This window comes from Corythoichthys intestinalis, chromosome 4 (assembly GCF_030265065.1).
Source record: "Corythoichthys intestinalis isolate RoL2023-P3 chromosome 4, ASM3026506v1, whole genome shotgun sequence".
Taxonomy (NCBI): Eukaryota; Metazoa; Chordata; class Actinopteri; order Syngnathiformes; family Syngnathidae; genus Corythoichthys; species Corythoichthys intestinalis.
This window is the reverse complement of record NC_080398.1, coordinates 55022324-55050272: the sequence shown is the minus strand read 5'-3', so window position 1 is coordinate 55050272 and position 27949 is coordinate 55022324. Positions and strand designations below refer to the sequence as shown.

The following is a 27949-nucleotide window of genomic DNA, read 5'->3' as shown; positions in this document are numbered from 1 at the left end:
GGCCAAAATACCAGCAACAGTGTGTGAAAAGCTAGTGAAGAGTTACAGAAAACGTTTGGCCTCCGTTATTGCCAACAAAGGGTACATAACAAAGTATTGAGATTAACTTTTGGTATTGACCAAATACTTAGTTTCCACAACGATTTGCAAATAAATTCTTTAAAAATCAAACAACGTGATTTTCTGTTTTTTTTCCACATTCTGTCTCTCATGGTTGAGGTTTACCCATGTTGACAATTACAGGCCTCTCTAATATTTTCAAGTGGGAGAACTTGCACAATTAGTGGTTGACGAAATACTTATTTGCCCCACTGTATATATATATATATATATATATTTAAAGTATATTTTAATTTAAAAAGAACACATGATTAAAGGACAATAAAATCATTGCAATTATTTTAGTTTTTTTTTTTTTAAATCTTATAGACTAAATTTGAATGAAACATACTGCGGACATAGCAAATTCCACAACAAACTTTAACCAGAAGTAAATTAAATTTACAAAATAGAATTTAGGAGCCTCTACCCTTGAATACTTTATACACGGGAATTGATAATACACACAAAAAAATCATTAATTGAATACTTGTCCAACTTTTTTGAAAATACAGCTTAATTTATACTGGGGACACAAATGGCACCCTATTAAAAAAATAAATGACCCGTGTTGACAAGGTACTGCTTTGGGCTACCTTTTTACATCGCTACACAATTAACTGTATAAATTAATACATGACCAAAAACTCTGCACATACACTACAGTAGCACACCACGTGAAAATCTATTCTGTTATTAGTTTGTTAGGAAATCTAGATTTGGTGGGCGCATCGACGCCAACAGCATGGATAAAATACAGTACGTACATTGAACTCGGTTGGAGCCCCATCCAAGATGGCGCCCACTTGTTACGTCTGCTCCAGGGCTCTGGTCTGCTCTAACGATGTCTGTGTGTCAGACCATCATACCCGTCAGAGGAACTGCGCTACACGTCTGCGCATGCGCAGTAGCAAATTACAGCCCACATTGAAACCGTCGAGGAAGCATACCATCGTCGAGAGGTTAAAACAAATTGCAGATGATTTCACGATACAATTTACTGAATACATACATGTTGAGTTAGTGATATAAATACTTTTTTTAAAAAAAGCTAGAAGAAGCTATTTTCTATTGAATGTATTCTTTTCGGATTGTAAATGGTGCTATGTACTTTGTGTCCACTCCAGTATTTTTGTTTTATAAGTACATTAGAACTATTTGATGACGATGATGATGTTATTGTAATAGTATATGTCATGATATAAAAGAATGCGTAATATGACGATGTAAATGTTCCATAAATAGGCATTTAAATATTGTTTTGAAATACTACGCCAAGCTATTTTAACCCGTTGATGCACAACGATGGTCGAAACTAAGTGACCCGTCTAAGTTTTTATTTTGTATATCTCTGCTATGAATTAATTTCAGTATTCAAGGTATTCCTCAATTGATTGGATTGAATCATTATACGGCCTTAATTTATTTTTCCCGTTCTTAGTTTTTGAATGAAGGCACATTTTGATTCACTACCCCTGGAATGCACAATATGGGTAAAGAATGACCAATATTTCAAACAAATTATGAGTGTACTGATAATCAATAACGTTTTACATAAATCTTGGAACGTTTGGTCATTCTTGACCCATTTGTGTGATTTTTATATTGTAATTTTTATTTTTTTTTCCAAATAATGAATGAAACTAAAAATGGAAATAATGATCAGTCATTATTAGAAACAGCCTCTTCAATTATAAAATGAATGGATTTCAGTAGATAGTTTGAAAAAAAAAGTCATCCAGGATGAAATAACAAATTTATATGCATCATTTTTGACCCATGTTGTGCATTACAAGGGGTATGCATATGTTGTGCATCCAAGGGTTTAAATGATGACAGACCTTAGACTTCATAATATATTGACGGGGCGCGGGGCCGATTAATAGGGGGCCTAGCTCCGTCAAAGCTGACTGAGTGGAAACACAGACTAAGAGCTTATTGTGTTGAAAATTATTGTGAATAAATGCTTAAATCCCTGAATTCTTTATACATATGGATGTAAAACAATCTCGATTCTTGGTTAAAAGCAGTAAAAAAACGGGCAGTTAGCATTTATTTTATGTAAATGTGTCAAATGAGCTGCTAGTCTTTAAGCCACTGTGGTGCTGCCTTATCACCACAAAGAGCTTTTTACATTGAAAATTCTGGTGGGTAAATGCTTAAATCCCTGAATTTCTTATAGATATGACAATAAAACAGTCTCGATTCTTGGTTAAAAGGAAAAAAACGGGCAGTTAGCATTTATTTTACGTAAATATTGCGAATTATGACGCCAATGCCGTAGCGGTTAATTCCTCCCATTGATTTTTTTCACAACGTTTCAAAATGCATGCACAATGCGAAAAATATAATAATTACTTTGAATCCTCAGACAAATCACTCCTGAGAAAATCCTTCCCGTTTGTATGCGGTACAGCTTTCGTACTTTTTCAACCTAAATCCGGCGTTGGATCGCTGCATGTGTTTGATAATAACTGTGACCGATTTCGACCGACTGAAGCGGAGTGTGGGACGGGTCCCTACTTGAAGGCGTGGCGCAGTGTAGGGAATGTGTCGTGTTAATATCATTATGAAGTCTATCGACAGACAGCATTTTTGATTTGACACAGTTCCATCAAAAAAGTGACAGAAAAAAGGATTCGCCTGCTAAGAAATCCAGTGCAAGCTAGTTTCTGTACCAGCAGACAACAAATCCAGCAGAACCTTGCTAGCAAAGTGATATCTATAAGTGTTTTAATTGACGATGTTTGTTTAATATTCCACTGTAGTCATAGCATTCATGAAATTGATTTGTTAAGAATGTGAATATGAAAAATGTAGCATTTTTAATAATTCTTGCTTTGTAATTCTTCCTCAGAAATGGAAAGAAGGTGGGATGAAGTATTCAATTTTCTCTCTTGTGGCGCTTATCCCGCAGAGATGACCAGATGTCAACGGCAGACCCTCAGAAAATATGCAGCAAAATTTTCCATTCATGGTAAGAGTTAAATGCTCATAAAGTGGTAAAAACTTAAAGACTGTGATATTTATCCCTAAAAACTTTGAAATGCTATTATTGTGTAATCTCTTCTGTATGTTTAAAAAAGATGGTGGACTATACTATGGAAAAACACCCACAAGGAGAGCAGTGAAATCAAAGGAGGAAGCTGTGAGTCTGTTCCAGATCTATCATTCAACTCTCAAGAGTCGACACACTGGCGTCCAAAAAACGAGAGCTGCCCTGTGCAGCAGATTTTTTTGGAAAGGCATTACCACCGACGTTGATAAATGGGTATGGGGGATAGTTGAATGAATATTTTTAAGCACACTTCAGCATGTATCTACAGTATGTGTGATCGGAATGATCCTGTTATCTTTCAAGGTGTCAGAATGTGAATGTTCAAAAGTGCGGCCACATCTAAAAATCATCAAGATATATTCAGAAGATTGGGTAAGCTATCAAGATGGGCTTTGCATGCATCTCTGTTTGCTTGAGGTGCATTATTATTATTGACTGATACATTTTAGCAAAAGTAGGAACCCTAGTCTGATAAATTAGGCTCACACAATAGACAAAGCAGTCTGACTGGCATGCAATTCTGACAAGGTAAACTGCTCTTACAGAAAACCGACGGATAATCACTGCCAGACCTCAGTCAAATGTTTTATTTTTTTGGATAACATAACTGCATCAAATATAAAATATTGAAGTTCAGTGTATCCCCCAAAATTTGACATAATTTTGCAGCCCAATAATTTTGTCAATTTTTTTTGAAATAACCTCAGAATTTCACTAAATGTTATGAAATATATCAAACGTATATAATATTTCATATACCGTATTTTCCGCACTGTAAGTCGCAACTAAAAGCCTTCAATTTTCTCCAAAGCAGACAGTGCCGTATAATCCGACGCGCCTTATACAGTATAAGGATCAGTGTTAGTTTTAGTGCAGCCCCATCTAGTGAATGTACAACGTAACCCCAGCCACTACTACTACTGCGCCTTATAATGTGGTGCGCCCTATGCACCGCTGGCCAAAAGTATTGGAACCTCTGCAATTCTGTCAGATAATGCTCAATTTCTCCGAGAAAATGATTGCAATTACAAATGCTTTGGAAGCTGAGTCTCCCCTCAGAGGTCGTGGGTCTTCCAGCAGGACAATGACCCAAAACACACTTCAAAAAGAACTAGAAAATGGTTTGAGAGAAAGCACTGGAGACTTCTAAGGTGGCCAGCAATGAGTCCAGACCTGAATTCCATAGAACACCTGTGGAGAGATCTCCTTTTTCGTACTGTTATGTGCCACAGTTAAGTAACAGGTGCTGTTAATTACACAAATTAGAGAAGCATCACGTGATTTTTCAGAGGGTTCCAATACTTTTGTCTGGCCCATTTTTGGAGTTTTGTGTCAAATGATAATGATTAAAAAAATATTTCATTCTCTTTTGTGTTTTTTCATTCCAAACAAAATAAATGAAGATATTACTACCAGAGCATTTGTAATTGCAATCATTTTCTGGGAGAAATTGAGCATTATCTGACAGAATTGCAGGGGTGCCAATACTTTTGGCCAGCAGTGTACATATTTCTCGCCCCTCCAAGTCAAAATGAATTGGACGTCTAGCTCCATCAATAGCACTCAAACATGAGCATTCAACGCTGGTCCTCCAAGTCGAAATGAATAGCTTGTATTTCTCTTTAATTGTGTATTGCAGACTATCAGAGATTGATTTCCTGACCTATATTTCGATAATTGTTGTATCATATTGTGATGATCGTTTTTCGTGAACCTTATATCGCACGTCATATCAGCAGGGATCCTGGGTTTCAAACCCCTACTGTACAATTGAACGACATTAACAATATCTACAGGGGTTGGACAAATAATGGAAACACTTAACATTTTGGCATCATTATCATTGAACATAATTGTTAAAGAATGGCATGAGGAACATTCTAATGAAGTTGAGCATCTCGCATGGCCAGCACAATCCCCAGATCTCAACATTATTGAGCATTTATGGTCAGTTTTAGAGATTCAATTAAGATGTCGACTTCCACTGCCATCGTCTCTAAAAGATCAATACTTCAGAAAATTGAGGCTGTAATTGCCGCAATAGGTAGACCTACACCATATTAAATTATTTTGGTGTTGATTTTTTTAAGGTGATTTTATTTTGTCCAACCCCTGTATATGAGTTAGTAATTTATTAGTATATATCAAATGGTAAAAATTGAATACATTGATGACTAGATGCCAAAAATGCATTTTTACAAAAATTGCTCATTAAGTAAAAGGCAGGAAAAGGGTTAAGTAGTCGACCCAGTTAGATGTAAATACCTACAACAAATTGGTCAACTGAGCGCTGCTTTTGAGCAATGTTTGTTTTATATTTTATTTGGTATTTTGTGATTTCTGGGAATATGCTGACATCTTGTGGTCATATACTGTACTCCTTCAGGAAGGGGTACGTGAGAAAAAACCAAACGTTCGTTGTACTGCAATGGCGGCTCACGAAGAATTCTTCCCAGGTAAAAACTCTTATTTCTTGGTATTAACCAACACAAGTTGCGTTTTTTTGGAATTGCATAAGGGTTTTTGTGGCGAGACCACAAATATTTAAGTTGAATCGAAACTTTTTTTTTTTTTTTGCCACGTATCAGAAATAGTATCTTGTTGTGTTCCACACATTTATGTTCTTTTCGCTTGCCCAGAATGCGATTTAAAGATTTCATTTGCTGACAATGAATTTTATATACAATTTCCGCTGCATAGGCATTCCCAAGATCCAATATGTTCCCAATGCTGGCCCAGGAGATGTCATGTGTTTCAAACACTATCATGCAGAAGAGGTACACTGCAAATCTATCATGTCTTAATCAGATTCTTTTTCTTCAATCTAGTCAAATAAATTTCTAAATCTTGTTTTGTGTGTTAAAGACCAATTAACAGATTAATGCGGCAGATTATTCCATTTACTGTTGTAATATGTCTGGGACTACTTTACCTCCCTAGGCGGAGTGATATATAACTGTATAATATGTGACCAACGTAGGTACACACAGTTTTGGTTGTGCTTCGTACTGTGATAAAAGAATGCAGTAAAGTGAGTTCGGAGTTTACAAACGCCTCATTATTGAACCCAAATAACACAAAACTTACTTTAAGTAAGTACTACTATTTGTTCTTCTAAAGCCCATATATCTATCTAAAAGTAATTTTCTTTTTCTTTTTCTTTTTTTTTAACCTAAATCAAAATTCGCTTTCAAATAATGTTTTGAACATATCAATTCTTTAATTAGGAACATTTCTGACGAACAAGCATTGACTTCATAATATATTGACGGGACACGGGGCCGATTAATGGGGTGCCTATCTCTGTCAAAGCTGACCGAGAGAAACACAGACAAAGAGCTTTTTTCGTTGAAAATTCTTGTGAATACATGCTTAAATCCCTGAATTCATTATAGATATGGATGTAAAACAGTCTCGATTCTTGGTTAAAAGGAAAAAAGCAGTTAGCATTTATTTTATGTAAATATGTCGAATGTGCTGATAGTCTTTAAAGTGCTTGTGACACGAAAAAGCATGTTTATTTCATAATACACGCGGTATTTTATGCTCCTGAATGATATGGACCGCTTGGACGTGTGTGGAAGCGATCGCTATATTTATTTAGTTTTTTGAATCCCGCGCCAGGAAAATGAGTGACTTCCGGCTTCGGTCTCGCATTGAGGAGGAGGGCGCTGTGACGTGTACGGTAGAAGACGTCCTCTTCACGCTACAGTGTACTGTTGTGTATGAGGACGAAGGATTCAGCTGATTTTGCGGATTAATACTTTTATTTTTTTCATCACGCCAGCCAAACGGCTGCAGAAAAATCATTCTTTATGCGGGAGAGGCGTATGCGCCTTTTTGGAGTTTCAAAAGGTTCCCATTCACCGTGGATATTTACTGTGGGACCATTGGACTTACAAGGAAGTGAGTAAACATCTTGTTTTGTATTATGTCAAATACGAATACAGTGATTACAAAGTAAACACTATAAAATTCCTTTAAATAAAGGACTACTTACGTTTGATCATTGATAGGCATGTAAAAAGCTATCCTCACGCTCATTAGCAGTTAGCTGTTAGCACGTTAGCTACACAACAATTCCAGCCACCCTCCTCCAGGGAACGAACTGTAAATTGCTCTCCGCCGGGCGGTTTGCCGATCCGCAAAGAAACTCGACAACCGGGTCGTCATGTCAAATAATCCAGGCTAGTTATGTGTGATTTTCCACTTCGAAGACTTTGAAACATCCCTCGGTTCGGGTTAGCATGTCGGCTAGCTGTCACTCCTTCTGGTCTGTTTACATTCTCCGAAGCCGGGGAAGGGAAATGACATATGTCCGATTTAGGTGTCATAAAATATCGTTCGGCAGGTGTGACAGTAAAGGTAAAGTCGACTGTTTTGACCATTATGGAGTAATTTTGCCATGTCGTCTTGAATAAATGGATTTTTATTATTTTATATTCCATTTAGCACAAGTTATTTGTCATGACCATGCCATTTATTTAGCAATTGGGGAAAGTACTTGGGTAAAAAGAATATCCTGTAAAAATATTGAAGTAAAGAGACAGAAACAATGACATTTTGCCGCTCTCTTCGTCGCGTTTTCCTCATTGTGAATAGTTCCCCCTCGACGGGCTGACTGGTCCTTCTCAAGCCATTTATATAGCTATTGGGGAAAATACTTGGATAAAAAGAATATCCTGTAAAAATATTGGGAGTAGAGAGACTGAAACAATGACATTTTGCAGCTCTCTTCGTCTCGTTTTCCTCGTTCTGAACAATTCCCCCTCAATGGGCTGAATAGTAAAACCGATGAGCCTAGTCTACCGCTGACGTCATCCACCTGTTGGGGACGCTAAAGCCCTATAATTGTAGGCGTGGCTAACCGGCAGATTAAAAGACTAATTTCTCGTCATCTGCGCTTTGCTAAATTGTTGTATATGGTCGAATCGTCTCAAAATATGATTCTAATTCACATAATAATGCCATTTAAGACTTTTTTTCTGGTGTCGTATGCTCTTTAAGCTACTGTGGCGCCGTCTTATCAACACAAAGAGCTTTTTATGTTGAAAATACTTGTGAATAAATGCTTAAATCCCTGATTTCTTTATCGATATGGACGTAATGCAGTCTCGATTCTTGGTTAAAAGCAAAAAAAAAAAAAAAAGGGCAGCTAGCATTATTTTTACGTAAATATGTCGAATGTGCTGCTAGTCTTTAAGTCACTGTGGCGCCGCCTTATCACCACAAAGAGCTTTATACGATGAAAATTCTTATGAATAAATGCTTATATCCCTGAATTATTTATAGATATGAATGTAAAACAGTCTCGATTCTTTTTGTATGCGGTACAGCTTTCATACTTTTTCAACCTAAATCTGGTGTTGGTTTGCTGCATGTGTTTGAGATCAACTGCGACGGACTTGGACCGACTGAAGCGGAGTGTGGGACGGCCCCCTACTTGAGGGCGTGGCGCAGTGTCTGGGGAAGGTGTCCCGTCAATATCATTATGAAGTCTATAAAACAAGCTTTTTTGATATTGAATATACTAATTTATTGCTTCTAATAAGTCTGTTAGACTTATTTTCAGTTAGCTGTCTCAAGAAATCTGAGTAAAATTAATTTGAAGCACTGTCAGGTAATTTCACTTATTCGAGTAGATTTACACTGAAAACAAGGGGATTTAACGAGTTTTAAGGAAGTGTGTTTTTGCAATGTACAAACAACGTGTGTGTTCACTTGGTCCATGGGAGGTGATAATTGATTTTCACGCCCAATGTGTCCCTTGTACAGGTTCTTTTGGGGAAGACGATGGAGGACTGGCTGAGATTCTCGGTCTGCTACTGGCACACTTTCTGTGGAACAGGTACGACAGCCTAACATTTGGAGTTTTAACCCATTAAATACCACAACAATGGTTACACTCAGTGCTGTAGCCTGGGAAGAAAGCTTGACTTTTAGCATTTGCAAGATACATGGCTAGTCAGTCTGGCTTAAAGTGGTTTGGGCTGAATTTCAAAATCGATGCTTGAGGTGGGGCGAACAAGCTCAACCTAAATCTGAAAGAGCCTATCACAGAAGCAAGGATGTGTTGAAATGGTATTCGGCTCTCGCTGTTGTTTGTAGTCCGTTTTAGGGGTGTGACAAAATATTGAAATGATTATATCTTGATACTTTGTATCCCAAAGGGATATTGATATGCTCCTGCCAATAATCGATATGTCGTTTCAAAAAGGTGTCAATGGAAAAGGAACCAACAAGTGACTAACAAAATCTTCCACCATAATAGTGTCTCTCTTTACTCTATGGCTGCCATTGACAGCCCTCGACGCCCAATCCATTTAAACTGCTAGGGGCGAATGAACATTCAAAACCATGAGAATTTTAGCCAGTCTGTCAGATTTTCAGGGTGTTTACAGGTCACTTTTTGTTCATTTTAGGGCATTTACAGGTCACTTACTGTTGAGTTTGAGTCACTAACTAATCATTTGGGGAGATTCCCAGGTCACTTCCTGTTCTCTAACCCCAAATCAACAGGAAGTGACCCATAAATGCCCCAAAATCAAAAGGAAGTGACTGAAAATTAACAGCAAATTACCTGAAATGCCACCAACTCATTGCTTGCCATTGACTGCCGTAGACGTCCAATCTGTTTGGAGTGGGAGGGATTGCAGCGAATGAACGAATGTTGCCAACCCTCCCACTTCAAACAGATTGGTCGTCTAGCTCCGTCAGGGGCAGCCAATTCCAGGCAATTAATTCGTTGGGAATGGATTGGGTGTCGACTAGTGATAATATCCTATAGCAAAAGGATGAAAATGGCTTGTTTTTTGCTTATTAGATGTTTTGTTGAAAATCCCAGAATGATTTCATGACCAATGTATCGATTAATAGTTGCATCGCCATATTGTGAGATATCATCAAGATCAACGCAAATCGTATCGTATTGTATTGTGAGGTACCAAGAGGTTCCCACATCTAGTCCGTTTTTAGTTCTTAAACAATCATGGCATGCAGTCAAAATAACTGAGGTTTTTGTGTTAACATGGTATGTTGTCTAGGGCTGACCCGGGCGTGATATCACCATTTTCTGAGGATTGGAAATGGGTAAAAAAAAGGACTGTTTTTTAAAATGTAATTGTAATGTAAATGTAATAATAATTTTGACCCATTATGAAATACTTTGTAGAATTCTTGTTCGTTTTATTCATTTTTGTTGTTTGTTTTATTGCTGAACTTTTATAGACAAAATTTTACCACCTAGGTCTTTATTTTAAATTCATACATATAAGAAAGTCAATTACATGCAATGACATTTTTCGGCCACTAGGGCATTGGGGTACCGCCCCGGCTGCGTCCCCTCAATCTCCGCGTATACGTTAAAGTACATTTACATCAATTTGTTCCTGAAACCTCATCCAGCACTCAAGTAAAAACGTTTTTGTTTTCTGTTTGGACAACATATGGCTTTCATTAAAACATTTTCTCTTTTTTAGTGCAATTAGTGAAATTATCTGCCAGTGCTTCAAGTAATTTTTACTCACTTAAATTTATTGAATAAGAAAAATAGCTAGCTGAAAATAAGTTTAACAGATTTATTATAGGCAGTAATTTAGTATATTCAATATAAAAAAAGCTTCTTGTCAGAAATGTTCTTATTTGAACGCATTTTTTCTTGATATAGGTAGAAAAAAATACTATCTTTTAAATGTATGGGCTTTAGAAGAACAAATAGTAATATTTGCTTGAATAAGTTGAATAATCTGACGCATTATTCTGTTAACTAGTTTTTAACACTCAAAAACAACGAAGACGGCGAAAATGATTTGACTAGATTTAAGAAAAATAACCTGATTAAGACATTATAGATTTGCTGTGTAATGTTACTGTTTACACTGACTCATGCTGGACTGCTATTGATGTTTGAACACCCCAATAATGGAAGGCAACCACTCGAGGGCAACGTACACAAATCTCTATTCTGATTAGTCTAATGTTGTTACTTCAGCAGACTGCAAGGCAATAATTTGCGCACTGCCCACTTGAGGGGAGTAAAAGTGCAGCCACTGAATTATTTATTTCCACCCCAAACACACGTGTAAGGATCGGTACAGACGGATTTTGAATCGACTCGAAAACTGCATGACGTAATATATTAGGCTGTAACACTACATGTATTTGTATTGAACCGTTTCGGTACGTGGTGCTCAGTTCGGAATGGAGGCGTACCGAACGAGTTTCTGACGTAATGTAACCCTTACTTTTCGAGGCTGTGAGTCGATCGGGTAACAGTTTCTTTGTGTACTGGACTGTCTCAGAAAATTAGAATACACAATATTCTAATTTTTTTGAGACAGTCCTGTGTATATATACAGGACTGTCTCAGGAAATTAGAATATTGTGTATTCTAATTTCCTGAGACAGTCCAGTATATTATATTTACTCCGTCTTCTCTACTATAATGAGGACCAACACGGTAGGACAGTATAACCCAGAAACGTCAACGGCACGACAGCGAGGCCGCCGCGAGAACGCAGTGAAACGCAGGCGTTAAAGTCAGTCAACCAATGCACACCAGTCGCAGTGCGGCCGCGTGTTAGACGCGTCCCAGAAGCGGCTCAACACGACGCACGCAAAAAGAACGGCAGAGATTATTATTTAATGCGAGACGCGACCCTCCTGCGTCAATACTACTACCGGTAGCGAGGACTGGGCTGACCGGAAGTCACTCGTGTAAAAATACGGTGAATCCGATTGATTTTCAAACTAATATGCAATCGTAACCCACTTTTTGAGTCCATCAGATCTCTTGAGTGGTAGATCGGGGCACAGTTGACTTGTCTTTGTTGATTTACTGCCGTGTTCTCTGCTATAGACCCTACCCACGTGACGTCACAACTCCTTCCTCCTGACTGGTGCCGCCCAATTGTCCGTCAACACATCATGTTTCCCTGTTACGGCTTCGTACATTCCTCCTATTTACGACGTGTTTTTCTGCTCGTTAACCTTAATAATCAAAATGGTGAAGGCGTGTGTGGCGGTCGGTTGCAATAACAGAGAAGATAGACGGAGAAGACGGAGAGACTTGAAGTTCTACCGGATTCCGAGAGACCCGGAGAGAAGAGAGCGAGATGGGCTGCTGCAATTCGACGAGAAAACTGGGCTCCAAACGATTACCACAGATTATGTAGTAGTCATTTTATATCTGGTAAGATGCATTTAACATATATTTAGAGGGTTTTGGGCTGACAACCACAATTAAGATCATTGCTAGGCTAATCGCCGACAACATACACGTATGTATGTAGTGAGAGTGCTATCGCTAAACCATATAAACATTAAAAGCCCTAACTCCATTGACAAACGACATGAAATACATTAGACTTGACAGTGGATGTTAGCAATAACAAAAGATTTTGAATTGAAAATTTCGTAACTCACCTTTCCAAGCACAAGATAGATTCCTGCCGAATTTTCGTGGACGAGGACCTGTTTCACCCAACCAGCAACGAAGTATTTATAAGCCTCCAAGCTCTTAAAGTTTTTCAAACTTTCGTGAGAATAGGCTGATTTTGTGTGGACAAGATAGTTGTACAGTTCAGGGTAGCTAGCAGATGTCAGGCAAATACGGCGGAGACAGCGGGTCGAAAAACATCGATTTAGGCATCAAATATGGATCTGGCGAATGGATAAACTGAAGCTTTTCCACATAACGCCTTTTATGCAACGCATCAAGTGAGTTTACGGCATCCGAAAGCACCGGGTCTTCCATGAAATGCATTATAAATTGCTCGATCAATTGAGACCATTGATAATACAGACACAAAATGACGGACAAGTCGGCGGAACCATACAGCGAGCACGTGATTTTGTGACGTCGGTGGGTAGGGTCTATAATAATAACCAACACGGCCCCGCGTTCAATACAAAACCCTCCTACCACAATAAAACAAGTAGAAACTAAGGCTACATTCATACTACAGGTCTTAATGCACGAATCCGATTTTTTGTCATATCCGTTTTTTTGGCGTGCCCGTTCAGACTGCCTTTATCCATTGAGACCGTTCAAGTATTACGCATGCGCACTAATTCGCAGTCCGACACCCGCTCAGCAAGAAGACCCGCATGCGCAGAACCATCAAAACAAATGACAGACGTCATCCGGCATTCCAGGGATATCATATTTTGCTTTTCAAAAGGTGGACACAAATAACAGACATAAATAATCCACTTTTAGGCAAATATTCAAAGTTTATATGGATCGATAGCATGCACGCACTGTCCGTGCACGTCACACACACATACGGGCAGTTTGTCCCGACTCTCGGCCGTGGAGGCAATGTTGAAATATTGCTCACTTGGAACAGAGAGAAAACTGAGCATTCTCAGGCTTATCCTCAACCCATTTTTAATTTTTATGACTGTTGTCAAGCTCAGCTCTTCCTCAAAAGCCGTGTTCACTGCAAGCTAAGCGCTAATAACGCACAGGTGCATCGCTACGGTAACGACTCTCTCGCTATTTGATGACGTAATTGCTGCATTAAATCCGATTTGCGGGACTGGACAGTACAGACCGCCGCGACAGTCTGGAAAAATGTGGCCCAGATTGGATTTAGACCACATACGAAAGTGACCCAGATCGGATTTGAAATGGTCCCGTTCTATGCGACTTGTCACGTTCAGACCGTCAAGTTAATGCCTCACTCGAGTCGGAAAAACACGAAAAAATCGGATTCGTGCATTAAGACCTGTAGTATTCACATAGGAACTAAAGTTATACAACATAAAATATACAATATAAATGAATACTACATCAAATTTGTAAAATATAACCACATAATAAAATAAATAATAGCCCATTTAAATAAAATACATTGAAATGAGCTAAAACACCTGTAATTAAATAATAAGAATAATACACTGATCCTGCTTACACAATTTAATTTATTAATTTCTGCGTGGCGCTTTAACATGAGAAAATCCACCAATAAAGCTTTTGAAAACCGTTCATAAGAAAAAAAAAAAGATTCATTGAGGCATTTCATTTGTAAAATACATGTTAAAATCTTTGCCATTGGGATTGCTTTTCTCTTTAGCACAGGACTTCTTTTTTCTTCTTTCTTTCAGAAAGAAAGCTGACCAATACGCAGGGTCTGAAAGGCAAATTGTTGTTGGATTATCTTTAAATACCCGCTACTTTTTGAGCAGAATTCTAGCTTTGTATAGGCTAATGTTCCTATTGTTTAAAGCACAAAGGTGTGTAATAAACAACTTGCATATTTATATTTTGCATTTTGTTTTCTTACTGTACCGAAAATGAACCGAAACGTGACCTCAAAACCGAGGTACGTACCGAACCGAGATTTTTGTGTACCGTTACACCCCTAGTAATATCGCATTATATCTCAGAAGCGATTTTTTTTCCTTTATAGCTGACTGATGTTTACAAATTTCAGATTTTGCTGTTGTCTTGCTTCAGACTTGAAAAAACATGGCTTTGCCTCTTTGTGATTTTTCTGTCTGTGTGTGCTGATGAAACTGAGTTGACAACATAACATGCTTGGCCCTGTCAGTTTCATTTTTATTAGTTTATATTTTCAGTATTCACTGGTTTAAAAAAAAAAAAGGCCTTTACGTCTTAATGTAATGCAATAAATTTTGTGTTCGTACTTCAGGTGCCGATCCTTTTGGGCTTCCAACCTTCAATCGCCCTTGGAATGAAAAGTCTCCCATGAAAGCGGCCAAGATGCGACTGTGTGCTGCTTTTGAGTTTTTTACCAAACTTGGTGTAAGGGAATTTAAGTTCTTTTCAAAGTAAGACCTTTACAATTGCTTTTTGTCACATTTGGTTTTTGTTCACAGGTGAAATATTACACATTTCATGACAGGTAACGGACCTGACATGACATGACGGGACCTTCTGAGGACGCAAATATATACTTGGGTCGGAATGTAGATTTATTTTTGAAATATCAAATCCTCCATTTTAGAGACATGGCACCTGAGGGCTCCACCCTGGAGGAATCAAACAAGAATTTGGATACAATCACCGATTTAGCTCTTGAGTTACAGGAGCAGACTGGAGTCAAGGTGCTGTGGGTGACTTGCAACCTCTTTGCCCATCCAAGGTCTGTGGAATACACATTTACACAGTATTTAGTTGTCTTTGGCCTACATTTAAAGGTGGAATTATTTGTGGCAGGTACATGAACGGTGCAGCCACCAATCCAGACTCTCATGTTCTGGCCTATGCTGGTGCTCAGGTCAAGAAGGGACTAGAGGTTGCCAAGAAGCTGGGTGCAGAAAATTTTGGTATGGATATAATTAACTATCAAGATATACACATATACAGGATGACCCCCCCTCCTCCCAAAAAACAGGCTCCAAATTTGGATAATCGTCATTTCTTGAGGGTTCTTTTGTCGCGTTAAAAAGAGGCTGCTGCTTTAACAACTGTATTTTATTTTTTTCTAGAACATATTAAAAATAAACTTTAAGTCCAGTCATACTTTGAAACAAACAAGAAATCCATTTCCGCCAGTGGAATATTCTTTTTTTTTTTTTTTTTTAACTTGCTACTGCTGCTGACAGTTCCCGCAAGTGGATTTTTGTTTAAACCTGGTGCCTATCTCAGACAGTGGGGAGAAAACAAATCGGAGTCCGAGTCTTTACGCAAATTAGCTGAGCAACGTATAAAAGTATACGTTGTAGGCTGTAGCCAATACATACGCTAGGTGTTGCACTCAACCTAAAGAGGTCTTAGTAAATTCAAATAAAGAGGTCTTCTATGATGATGATGATTCCATTGCCCCCTTCCAACTGTTGGGTGAATACCGATAAAACTATGATTCACATCATTTACATGATTTTGTAAAGAAAAAGTATATAATACATTCACAAAGTCACGGATAAGGTTGATAGAAAGCCTGTCGCGATATGCTATAAGTCGGTTTATCACTCTGTAAATAAAAATGAGGATGGTAATTTTCCCGGCTGCGATTTATCGCAGCGTGCGTGCCTGTGTGCATATTTTTGTACATGCGTTTGCGTGTGCTACGTGCGCTCACCGCACATGCGTGTTGATTGCATATGAGACTCCAGTTCCTTTCATAGATGTTTATTGGTCATCGACACACTATAGTATTAAAGTTCGGACATACAAAATGAGGAAACACTTCTATATTAAACATTGTCAAATGTTAGCATCGATACATTGAGGCTAATGGAAAAAATACAATGTACTAACCACTTTACCCTGCTATAAAACATGGGCAGTCTTCGCCAAAATGCAAAACTGCAGTTAAAGCAACACTTGGTAACTTTTCCACCTTTATAAAATATTTTCATGACATTTGTGATGATATGTCTACTGACAACTAGTTGAATGACACCTCTTTTATATCATGAGAGGGTCTGTATTGCTTTCACCAACACTTGAGGAGAGTGGCAGGAAGCCTACCACACAAAAAACTACAAATGTGCTGAGTGCTTTACGGCATATGTCAAATCCCCCTTTCCCCGTTCATTATAAAGACGGAAGTCGATGCTAATGCTTTCGAACGAACTCTGCAAAATAGCAGAAAAACAAAAAAGACAAAACGTTTTTCCCAGGTGAAAAAAAGGGGAGGCTACCAGGATGCTCAAGAATAAACATTGCCCCGGCTTTCACTCGCTGATGTGACGCCCACCCAAACTCCCTCAACCGAGTTTGGGTGGGATGGATAGTTTTTAGCCACACTAAGCCACACTGTTGCTAACCATCATATGCTTATGTTTGGCCACAACTGGATTCATTACCTTATTACTATTAATCCTTCTCACAGCCACAGAAATGTTGTTTAATCCATCTGCAGGTGACAGGGAGATCATGATTTCACGACACTGTGCTGGTGTGCACTGGTCCTCAAGGGAAACGCAGTCTTCCTTAAGGCAAAACACTGCTGCTCTTGTTGACTGGCATTACTAAAATCGAACATACTTCAGATGCTACACTCACAATAGCTTTAAAGTGACACCCATTATGAAAAATCTGATTGGAAATGAATAATTTGGCTTCTAAATGCCAGAATGTGTACTTTGCAGGACAAGATGGCAGTCATTTTAGATCAGATCAAGACTTTTGATGGGCTCTAATTGGCAGAGAACCAAAATATCATTGGGTTTTGCACCTATTTCATATTCTAAACTTAGCTAGCTTTCAAATGACTCCGTATGCATTGTCTGTGTGTGTGTGTGTGTGTTTTTTTAAAAAATATTTATTTTTAATATAGCTTGTTTTATTTAAGAATATCAATTTATTGCATTTGAATGGGTGATTTATTAGGATGTATTGTCACTACATTAGTTGTTGAATTAGTTTTTAAAAAATCGACAATAATATCGCATAACGGCAATAACATATGACACAATATCCCGTCTACTAAAATTTGTTATTTCGACAGGATTACCACTGAATGCATCTACATAACAGCTACAGAGTACAAGTAGCTTAGCTTGTGCGTAAAGACTCCAAATTGTGTTTTTACCTCCTTACAAGAGATTTTTTTTTTAGCAATTAGTAGAAAACAGGCACCAGAAAGTAAAAAACAAACAAACCAAAAAATCCACTGTCAGAAACGGTCAGCAGCAGTAGCAATTAAAAAAAAAAGTTTTCATTCTTTTTGGAATGGGCTTCTATACCAAGTCTCTTTTAGTCCCCCCCAAAAATCAAGACATTACGCCTATCCAATTTTGGGGCGTGTCTTTTCTTTCTGGGTCACCTGGTACTTAAGGGAAGATTAAGATATTGAAGGTTAGCTTTTTACGATTTGGACTGCAAACATTTACAGAATCCTTGAAAGAATGGCCTGTAAAATTACAATGTATCAAGTAGAAAGTATTGAATAAATGGGAATGCTCCTTAAAAACATATTTGTGTCTTTGCACTCAGTGTTTTGGGGAGGAAGAGAAGGTTTCCACTCTATCCATAATACGGCTGTTGCTGTCGAACTCAGTCACATGGCCAACTTCTTCAAAATGGCTATCAGTAAGTACAGTGATTTCCACACCTATAGAGTGCACCTGTCTATAAGTTACACCACCCACTGTTCACAAAATATAGAAAAATACATACGTCCTTGGTCATAAGTTTGGACTCTTTCTCATTCAACTGAAAGGGGAAAAGTCTCGAAACCAGTAACCATTGGTGTATTCAAGCCGCATCTTACTATAAATTGCAGGTGTCAACGTTTTAATATGGGATATTTATATAAAGAGATGTTAGACAAAAAGACTGGGTTCTTCAAAAATCTCTTATGATTGAACACGTTTAAATCAACAACATGCCGAGTTGCTCTTAAAAAAGAGACACATTACAAAACTACACAATCACTGCCCGAAGATTGTAGTTTTTAATTTTCATTTTTGATTTTGCTCGTTTATTAGTTAGAAAAATGAGTATTTTTGCTGTCTGTGATGTACTGTAAGGATGCATCCCTTCATCAGTTTTACGTGTCTTTAAAATCACCAGAGTACAAAGAGAAGATTGGATTAAAGTGCCAATTTCTAATTGAGCCAAAGCCGAAGGAGCCCTGTAAACACCAGTACGACTACGGTAAGCTGTTCAACTTCAATGTACACTGTCAACTCGAATTAGGCTACAGTGGTATAAAAAAGTATCTGAACCCCTTTTGTCATTGTTTACATGCTGTCCTCGTTAAAATATGAAAACCTATAAATGTTTGGGTGGTTTTAGTTAAAGCGGACATTGTTTTTTCATCTGTGTGATTTTGACAAAGGTCAGATCACATTCAACGGTGATTTTTTGCAGGAATGTGAGAAATTCCAAAAGGTTCAGATACTTTTTCATATCACTGTATGTTCAGACCGCAAGTCGTAATGCACAAATCAGAATGTTTTTTTTTCATATCAGATCTTTTTCTGTGGCTTTACATACTGCTGTTTTATATAGCGACTCTAAAAGTGAAACGCATCTCATGCTAATTCGTTACTGGTACCTGTTGCTAAGCAATACAAATTGAAGTCATTGTCGCATGAATTCTGATTTTGTGTTGTTGGACTGTTCAGACCACAGGCACATTCCAAAAAATTGTAAAATGGCCTCGGTTAGATTCGAAAGTATCAGACTCTACCATTGTTGTTTACGCCAACGACGACGATAACGAAAATATTTCGTCGATGAACAATTTTTTCATGACAATGACGAGCTAAAAACGGGAGACGAATGCTAAGATATGTTCACAACGCCTCGACATTTTTATATTGTACATGTCGTACGTACGCCTGCATCTTCGCAGTGTTGGGGTCATGTCACTCACTCATGTGAGATGGGCTGCGGACCCCTTCCCCATCCTCACCAGTGTTAGGATGTGCTTCAAGCTAGGTGGCGCTCGCTCTTGCTTGTTTTGAAACACATGGTAAGATTTGTTTTCTTACCTTGGCGAGAGAATATGCAACATTGCTTTAGTCTTTAAAGGTCTGTGTGGAGTGATCATCACAAACTAAATGTAACGTAGCATTAGCATAGCATTGACACTACCTTTAGCATTTAGCGTGCTGACCGTCGTCCTAAGCTCTCAAAAAACTTCTTTACATACAGTTCGTGCGACTAAAACGACTAAAATATAACTAAGACTAAGAAGTATTTTCATCCAAAAGGCTCGATTGCTTTAGTACGTTTCTCAGATCCGAATTGAAATTTCCGAAACTACTTGTTCAATCCTCAAAACATGTCGAACAAGTAACAAAACAACACGGAAACTCACATTGTCCCAAACTATTACAAATTTTGGCAAATTTTACGTAAAATAAGTAGGGCTGTCAAACGATTAAAATTTTAAGTTAAGTTTGAGTTAATCACAGCTTAAAAATTAATTAATCGTAATTAATCACAATTCAAACCATCTCTAAAATATGCCATATTTTTCTGTAAATTATTGTTGGAATGGAACGATAAGTAAAGTAGTGATTGAAAATAAACCACAATGTGTCAATGGCGAGTTTTACATTAATTAGAGATTTAGCCAAGTCAAAGTCTGAGTAAGTTTGATGTGCATTTTGCACTGCTATTTTGATTGGGAATGCCATTTCTCTTTGCATTGAGCGCTTATCTTTTTGTGAACATTACTTTTTTTTGAGAGATAGGAATATTATTTTTGTTGTGCTTTCACTAAATGATACTGTAGCGACTTAACTGCTCTGCCCAAATGCATGAAGGGACGTTGTGCAACCATGAGTGTCAGTGGTGGCTGCAAATGGTATACAGTATGTTCTGCGTTGTGTACAATTAGGCGTGTTAAGAAAAAGATTGTCTCCTGCTTCGCCGAAATGCATGCTTGGAAGTTGTGCAACCATGACTGTCAGTAGAGGCTGCAAATTGTATACAATATGTTCTGTGTTGTATTCAATTAAGCCTGTAAAGAAATAGATAGTTAGATCATCAATGATTGCCTGTGTTCACTTGCATTTCTCTGTCTGTTCGCTCCCACTGTGCTAAAACGGCGTTATCGCAAACTGAGGCAACGCATGAATGGGTTATTCCGCGCATGCGTTAATTGGGTCAAATGTTTTAATTATTAATTAATTAAAATTAATTACCACCCGTTAATGCGATAAATTTGACACCCTAAAAATAAGTAATGATGATGATGCTATAGAAATAAGGACACACATGTTGTCATATTCTGACAACATGTTCATCCATTTTGCATTTAAAGGCGTACGCAATGAAGTAATGACTAGATGTTGTGGGTGGTGGGACGATTCAATAGACACCCATGATAATCCATTTTGGCCATCATTTCAGATGCAACTGATAATGTAGGAAACAGCAGAGAATTGTACAAAATCATTTGCATGGATGCACAAAAACATCAACAACTAGCTCAAAGGAATGAGAAACTGCTTTTTTTGATGTGCACTAGTCATGCGATGTTGTGAGGATTGAATAAGTAGTTTTGGGAATTGCATGTCTGATCTGAGAAACGTACCAAAGCAATTGAGAAAAACTGTATAAGGTCTGCCAAAAAACAACACTGGATTCTACCTGAATCGGTCCATTCAGACCATCATGAAAAAATCTCACTTGAGTCACATAAATACAGAAAGATATGATTTGGGTCACTTTAAGCTGCTGTCTGAATGTAGTCATAGTGTTCGAGTGTCTTTGAGCTTAGCCATGGAATGAGTAGATCTTATAATGTCATTATTTTGACATGTGTCTTACTGTCGGCCTTCTACAGATGCAATGAGCGTCATTGGGTTCCTTAAGCATTTTGGTCTGGAAAACCACTTCAAGTTGAACATTGAGCCTAACCACACTACTTTGGCTGGACATACTTATGAACACGACATCGTCATGGCCTCTGTGTGAGAACCCTGAGCGACATCCTTCATATGGTAACCCTTAAACTGTGCAAGATCCTAAGTGCTTCTCTTGGACAGGTTTGGCATGCTGGGTTCAGTTGACGCCAACACCGGTTCTCCTGACCTTGGCTGGGACACAGATCAGTTCCCTATGGATATCAGGAACACAACTTTGGTCATGAAGGTGATCATGCAGCTATCAGTTGAAGTGGCTGTTTTGGATTGTTAATCTTCGAAGATTCATTGCCTTCCGCTGCCAAATTGTTCGAATTTTGGCAGTTTTATGGTTTTGTTTTCTTTATTCATAATTCATTTCAGCAAGTGTCGTTTGAACTGCATTCCTTGAAAGTGTAGTTGTCATGTGTAAACATAAAAAACATTGTCCAAGTTGCCAAATAGCCGCACTTTTTAGCCGCACTTTTCTTTTTTCCCCTCTGTTCCTCTCTACATAGTGCAAACACTCGATATGTCATTCATAACATTCACATGTTTATGGAGGCAGCTCTTTTGGCTAACCATAGTAAAAGCCACAGATGGTTACTTTTGCAACACTGTGGTGGTTAAATGCCAAATTCAGAGTGATTCATAAAATGCTTCACAAAGATAAGACTTGACTTGTGTGCACATATATTTTATTTGGTGCAAAGAGATGCAAAGTTTTACTGTGTCCTGAGCAATCTGACAAGAAGTGAGACAAGTGGAGAATCCTTTACCATTATCAAACATTGGTGTGTTTTGCGTCCTAATCAAGGGAGGTTGACATGAACCTTTCAAAGTTCTTGTTATCTCTACTTATCAGCTGGGTGTCGGGATCTTGGAACCCTGTACCCGCTTAAATCTGTGTTAACATTTATGTACATTGGAACAGAACACAACATGCCACAGAGCTGAAAAGCAGCAGAACACACAAAGGTCACATGGAAGAAACACTAAGGAAGGCGCGCTGCTCTCACTGTTGTCTTTTGTTGGTCAATATCTTGTTCAGGTGCCTAATCTTGCTTGTACTCGTGTTGCTGCCTCTAGTGCTCAATTACAGTACAGTTGCAGGGGGCTTATCGATTTCGCCGGATGCATGAAAACAAAACTATCAATTCACAATGATAAAAACAGAAAACAAACGAAAGTAACGTGTAATTTAGGGGACAATTTGAAAAAAAGTAGTAAAAAGTACAGATACACTACCGTTCAAAGGTTTGGGGGTCACCCAGGCAATTTTGTGTTTTCCAGGAAAAGTCACACATTTATTTATCAAATGAGTTGCAAAACAAATAGAAAGTAAAGTCAAGAGATTGAGAAGGTTAGAAATACTGATTTTCATTTGGAAAAATAATTTTATCCTTCAAACTTTACTTTCGTCAAAGAATGCTCCATTTGCAGCAGTTATATCATTGCAGACCTTTGGCATTCTAGCTGTTAATTTGTTGAGGTAATCTGGAGAAATTTCACCTCACACTTCCAGAAGCACCTCCCACATTGGATTGGCTTGATGGGCACTTCTTGCGTACCATATAGTCCAGCTGCTCCCACAACTGCTCAATGGGGTTGAGATCTGGTGACTGCGCTGGCCACTCCATCACAGACAGAATACCAGCTGCCTGCTTCTTCCCTAAATAGTTCTGGCATAATTTGGAGGTGTGGTTTGGGTCACTGTGATGTTGTAGGATGAAATTGACTCCAATCGAGCGTTGTCCATGGGGTATGGCATGGTGTTGCAAAATGGAGTGATAGCCTTCTTTATTTAAAATCCCATTGATCTTGTACAAATCTCCCACTTTACCAGCACCAAAGCAACCCCAGACTAGGGGTGCACGATATCCATTTTTTGAAACCGATATCGATAACCTCCGTCTCCTCAAAGCCGATACCAATATCGATAACCGATAATAAATATATAATTTTAAATGTATATTCAGTTTTTGAACCCTTGGAGGTATAAAAAAACTAGTGGTGGATTCAGCATAGATTTGCCTTTGACCTAACCAGATTTTTCATGATGACATGAACATTATTATAATGAACAAAACAAAGACAAGAACAGTCGCGACTTTAAATAAAGGGCCAATATTTATTTTTTCAAATAAATATGAGTAAATCACAATCAATTAGTCAATGTCATTGAAGAGGTGTTCCCTAAATAATGAGCACTGAACTAAAACATAAACCCAACAGGTATTGTGATTTGTCATCAGATAAAAAAAATTGGTGCTAGAGGAGACGAGACTGTTGTGGTCTTGGTCCATTAAACAACTTAACCTGGCAATTATGGGACAGCAAGCCTATCAATAACCAAAATGCTTCTCAATAACTTGTAAAAATAACACTTTAAAATGCAAACATTAAACAAAAGATTCATCACTCAATGAGAGAGAAATAAGGCCTCTAGAACAGTAACAAAACTTTGCATAAGCAAAGGCTAGGATTCAAGTAAAGAAATACTTACAGGGAAATGTTGATAAATTTAACTGAAACCAAACGTAAATTACTGAACCAAAAGTAAATAACTATGACACCTAAACAAGTTATAAATTTAGTGAAAGCGCATTCCTCATTATCAAGTATGGTTGAACAAAAGCATTAATGGCTTGCCTTACAATAATCCATATAAAAACCGCAGTAAGTGAACCCAATTTCAATGAATCATGAGATTTCTTCTTTGTACAGTACAAAATCCTTATCCAGCCACTGCGCCATCAGACAGAGCAAGACGACAAGACTAACATTACACGGCCATATGTCCGTGGTGAAACTTATGTGCCGTGCATGGTTGCCAAGCTGGATGAGTGTGGCAATCTCATTATAATTTGCCAGTAAACATTCATCTGAAAAGTGGCGGAGGCTTGGAATGATGAACCTTGGATGGGCAGCTTCATTTGCAGCTTGGGCGTCCTCTTACTCTTTTAAAACACCATCGAAGCGATTGTGATCTTTTAAGTGGCTTATTAAAATGTGTTGTAGCGCGACAATTGTTCCTCTCCTCGTGGAATTTAGGCTTTGCATGTGTTGCAAATTGCAAATGAAGCAAAAAAAAAAATCCCACACAACCGACGCCATGCTTATGTTTACTAGCCAGCTGTGCTGCACACTGCCGTCACTTAGGCGTTATGTCACAGAAAGGGAGCGCTCGATTTGTTGTAAAACTCCCTCTTCCCAAATCACAAACAATCACTGATACGTTGTACTGGCAAAACAGGAATGGAAACAAACGCACACATCCCAATCCGCCAACACCATGCCAAAAATATTATACGTATATTATCGGTCCTATTAATAATGTTATTGGATTTATTGGGATGACGTCATAGTTCCTATTATCGGACCAATAATTATCGGACCAATAATTATCGCTTACCTGTACCCCAGACCATCACATTACTTTCACCATTGTTGACAGATAACATCAGGCACTCTTCCAGCATATTTTCAGTTGTTTTGTGTGTCACAAATGGCCTTTTCTTGGATCCAAAGACCAAACACCTCAAACTTTGATTCGTCTGTCCATAACACATTTTTCCACTCTTCCTCTGTCCAATTTCTGTGTTCTTTTGCCCATGTGAATTGTTTCCTTTTATAGTCCAGTCTCAGATAAAGCTTTTTTCCTTTGCCACACTGTCCTGAAAACCAGCATCTCGGAGTCATCTCTTCACTGTCGAAATTGACACTGCCGTTTTAATTTAATGAAGCTGTTAGATGAGGACCTGCAAGGCACCTATTTCTCAAACAAGAGACTCTTATGTACTTGTCTTCTTGCTCGGTTGTGCAGCAGGGCCTCCCACTTCTCTTTCTAGTCTGGTTAGACCTTGTTTGTGCTGCTCACTGAAGGGAGTGGTACACAGCATTATAGGAAATCTTCAATTTCTTGCAATTTCTCTTATGGAATAGCTTTCATTTCTAAAAACAGATTGTCGAGTTTAAAGTGAAAGTTGTCTTTTTCTGGCCATTTTGAGAGTTTAGTCAAACCCACAAAGGTGACGCTCCAGATACTGAACTAGCTCAAAGGAAAATCTGTTTTAAAGCTTCTCTAACCACCTAAACTGTTTTGAGCTGCGCCAACATAATTGCACAAGGTTTTCTAATCATTTATTATCCTACTAAGGCAACTAGCAAGCACAATGTACCATTAGAACACTGGAGTGATGTTTGCTGTAAATGGGCCTCTTTACAAAACTACGTAGATATTGCATTAAAACAGGACGTTTCCAACTAGAATAGTCATTTACCACATTAATAATGTATAGAGTGTTTTTCTGATTAGTTTAATGTTATTTCCATTGAAAAAAGCTGTACTTTTCTTTCAAAAAGGAGGAAATTTCTAAGTGACCCCAAACTTTTGAACGGTAGTGTACATGCTGTAAAATGTAGTGAAATAAAAGTAAAACGTACCACTTTATATTCATACTTAAGTAAAGTACAGATACACATAAATGTACTGAAGTACAGAAACGAAGTAATTTTACTTCTTTACATTCCACCACTGGTTATTATAACTTGTATTTCAGTCTTGGTCTGTTTTTGACAAACACATTTCTCCCCTGAGATTTATAGCTCAGTGCGACCTTAACATGTTTGATTTCTTCTTCTTGATGCTTTTATATAGTTATTTGTTTTACTGGTGCGACTAATATTCCAGAAAATAAAGTAATTGGCAGGTTTTGGTGTCGCTGAGTTTAAGACACATCAACAGTTGTTTAATTAAATGCATCCATGAGTGTTAACTCTTTTGCAGACTATTGTTGAACAAGGTGGCCTGCAGCCAGGAGGCCTAAACTTTGACGCAAAAGTACGCAGAGAGTCCGTTGACCCGGAGGACTTATTCATTGCTCACATTGGCGCCATGGATGCATTTGCACGAGGACTCAGGAATGCGCTTTCTATCTGTCAAGATGGAATTCTCGAAAACCTGCTCAAGGTAGGGCTCTTGCATTGCTAAATTCCCAGTCATGGAGTTTTTGCCTGTCCTTAAAGGCAGTGCATTGTTTGGACAGGAGCGCTACTTAAGCTTCAGCCATGGAATTGGACTGAAAGTGGAAGAAGGTTCTGCTACTTTGGAGGAGATGGAGGTAAAATCATTTGTTCAGACATCTAGTTTTTGTTTTTGGCAACATTTCACAAAGTGATTTTTTTTTTTTTTTCTCCATGTTTTATTTCAGGCTTTTATCAAGGAGAATGGTGAGCCGAAATTAACATCAGGGAAGCAAGAAAAATATGAATCTATCTTCAATTACTATGTGAAATAAAGATTCTTCCATTGTTGGGACTATTTTAAAAGACAAAAGGCATGAGGGCACACGAACTGGTTGCCAGCCCTTGAAAATGGAGAAATGTAATTGTGTTTAACCCAGTGCTTAAACCTCGGAGAACACATTCAACTAATTGTACTGTTTCATTATTTCATTTGTAATAGTAATACGGTCTTGGGTGTAATGCAGAACATTAAAAGCACATTCAATGGACTTTTATTGTTGTTAATTAAATAGCCCAGATAATGCTATGAAAACGATTACAAAACATGTTCATATGCAGTTCAAGTGTATGTGTGATCAAACTATTACACAACACTTCATTTTGCTGCAATATTAATTTATTATTCATGTGGAAAGTATAAAGATTTAAAAAATATGAGCCAACAGTACATCAGCCAATTATGAATTTTTCTTTAAATATTTATAATACACACAGAGCATCGATCTGACAATTAATATACAGAAATGCAATATACAGAAATGAATGTACCTTTTAATCCTCACCACAACTATTTTGTAGTCATTTTCTATGATATATAGTACAGGCCAAAGGTTTGGACACATCTTCTCATTTGTGCTTTTTCTTTACGTTAATGACTATTTACATTGTAAATTCTCACTGAAGGTAATAAAACTATGAATGAACACGTGTGGAATTATGTACTTCGCAAAAAAAAAAAAAAAAAAAGGTGAAATAACTAAAAACGTATAATATTCTAGTATCTTTAAACAAACAGTTTGCTGAAGACATGTCAACAAAGCACATGGATTACTGGAACCATGTCCTATGGTCTGATGAGACTGGCAGGCTTTCTTGTGTACTGTCTTCAGAAGAGGCTTCCTCCTGGGGTGACGTCAAGCCATGCACACCAAGTTGATGTAGAGTGCGGCGTACTGTCTGAGCACTAACATGCTGACCCCCCACGTCTTCAATCTCTGCAGCAATGCTGACAGCACTCCTGTAACGAGTCACATGACATTTTGGAGGGAAAATGACAAGCAGTACTCAATTTGGACATTTAGGGATGTACGTTTTTTCAAAGGGGTGTACTCACTTTTGTTGTCAGGGGTTTAGATATCATTGGCTATATTTTGAGTTATTTTGAGGGGAAAATAAATTTAATCTAATATATAAGCTGTACACAGACTACTTTTCATTGTGTCAAAAGTGTCATTTTGTCAGTGTTGTCCCATGAAAAGATATACT

At 38.0% G+C, this 27949-nt stretch overlaps 1 protein-coding gene across 1 annotated transcript; it reads left to right on the top strand.

The window, feature by feature from the left end:
- Window positions 1-1010: 1010 nt before the first annotated feature.
- On the top strand, window positions 1011-27949 carry LOC130914191 (xylose isomerase-like). Its single transcript, XM_057833164.1, has 18 exons — window positions 1011-1061; window positions 2957-3076; window positions 3186-3370; window positions 3461-3529; window positions 5544-5613; window positions 5858-5934; window positions 8933-9005; window positions 14815-14927; window positions 15002-15027; window positions 15130-15267; window positions 15342-15451; window positions 18069-18164; window positions 18648-18731; window positions 21379-21505; window positions 21581-21686; window positions 26226-26408; window positions 26485-26559; window positions 26650-27949. The coding sequence occupies exons 2-18, from the start codon at window positions 2959-2961 to the stop codon at window positions 26734-26736; spliced, it is 1737 nt and encodes a 578-aa protein (XP_057689147.1). The 5' UTR covers window positions 1011-1061; window positions 2957-2958; the 3' UTR covers window positions 26737-27949.